We start from the raw sequence: 1,630 nt of genomic DNA, 5'->3' as shown, positions 1-1,630 counted from the left end.
ACAAACGAAGCCAATAGGGTTCCTTTGGGGGCGGACTAAAATATGACTTAAAGTTACGGTGGGTTGATAAACCGTTCTAAAACTCATTTTATTTAAGTGATTTTTTTTAACCTGTTCAGTTAATATTTTAATATAAAGGATCACTATGATTGAAGTAGGTTTTGAAATATAATATTTTTTGCTCATGATTTCGCCTTGTTAAACAAAATGTTTGTGGCACCTTTCAATACTTTTATGATGCGTTTGTTTTCTTTAACACAATCTCATTCATTTCAACAAAGATTTTAAGATCTTTCCAACAACACCTTTACGAGAAGTGGGGTGACGGAAATTAAAATCGGGATATCTTTCTATATTCTGAGATTTCCGATAAGCCAGGTGTCAGTACCAGGTTTGATTCAAGATGTCGTTACCAGGTCTTACAACCGGCTGTTCACAGAAGAAGGTCACGTGTTCTTTTTTTTTTTTAACTTTCTGTATTGACAGGTGATGCAAAAATATACAGGAAATGAATCTCGTTAAAAACAAACTTGACTTTAATCTTTATTCCTAACACTCGTTTATAAAGTCTTTTTTAAGATATGTTTTATTTACACAGAAAAAAAAACCAAATTAAGAAACTTAGACAATATCAAAGGTGTTAATTTAAAAAAAAAATTACAGGTAATTCAAGATAAATTCTTAGTTTAAACAATCCAAAGTTTCACTTGAAAGTTTGTTGATGTGAGAACCTTCTTGTTCAAATAAACTTATATTAAAACAGAAAAACAAACTCAAATTAAGTTCTGTCTACTTCGTCAGTGTCGCGAGTTATTCGGAGTACAGAAACAAAAATCAAGGGTTAATAGTACAGCTTAATTTTAATTTAACACACGAACATGAGACCACGTGTCACAAACATGAAACGTCATAAAACACACAGTTTGATTATTATGGTGCTCGATAACGACCATTTGCTTCTCAGGTGTATCGAATGAAGAATAGGGAATTTTTTTACGGGACGTCTTGGCCACGTTTCTTCAAAAATGATAGAACTGTTCCCTTCGTTCTTCTTTCGCAACAGCGTTTCCCAGCAGGTCTTGCAACGGCAAAACGACCCTTTTGAAAGACGCCATCTGGGACGTTTCGGATACTGGACGATCGTTACGCGAAAACTGGATGGAGCTATCTACTGTATGCGACATACCGCGACACCTTGTGGAAGTTTTAGCTGGATTTCTCCTCAGAGCTGAGCGGTAATACGCATTGCGTAATGTAGTCTGTACCTGGAAATAAAAACCGTTAACGATTTGTTATCTTGTATCATACCTAGAGAAGGCTGTAAATATTTCAATTTTTGGTTTGAATGCAACGGTTTATACTGGATTTATGTTAATATATAAAACTTTTATCTCGTGTATTTTCATATAACACGTTTTGTTTTTTATACACTGTTTGAACCTAACAACGTGAATTATACCTATTTTTAATTATTTCTGGGTGTGACTATAAGATTATTATCACGTCTCTTTTGGTTTAACTCCCTCTATCCGCCAACAAACCAACTAAAAGATCATCAGACTTTATAACTATGATCATAGTTATTAAATAGCATAAATAAGTCTCCTCTACTAATTACTCAGCAAGGGGA

General features: G+C 33.9%; 1 protein-coding gene across 1 annotated transcript in view; it reads right to left on the bottom strand.

Annotated features, from left to right (window-relative positions):
• Window positions 1-1,019: 1,019 nt before the first annotated feature.
• Window positions 1,020-1,630, bottom strand: part of LOC106475935 (calcitonin receptor-like) — a gene marked incomplete at its 5' end in the record, with an annotated part of 9,920 nt that continues 9,309 nt past the window's right edge. Inside the window, one exon of the mRNA XM_013936611.1 lies at window positions 1,020-1,265. Within this exon, the coding sequence (XP_013792065.1) occupies window positions 1,020-1,265 (246 nt within the window). The remainder of the gene's footprint in view (window positions 1,266-1,630) is intronic.

The sequence above is a fragment of the Limulus polyphemus genome, unplaced genomic scaffold (assembly GCF_000517525.1).
Source record: "Limulus polyphemus unplaced genomic scaffold, Limulus_polyphemus-2.1.2 Scaffold9472, whole genome shotgun sequence".
Taxonomy (NCBI): domain Eukaryota; kingdom Metazoa; phylum Arthropoda; class Merostomata; order Xiphosura; family Limulidae; genus Limulus; species Limulus polyphemus.
Note: the sequence above shows the minus strand (reverse complement) of the source record. Positions and strands in the feature narration are given on the sequence as shown.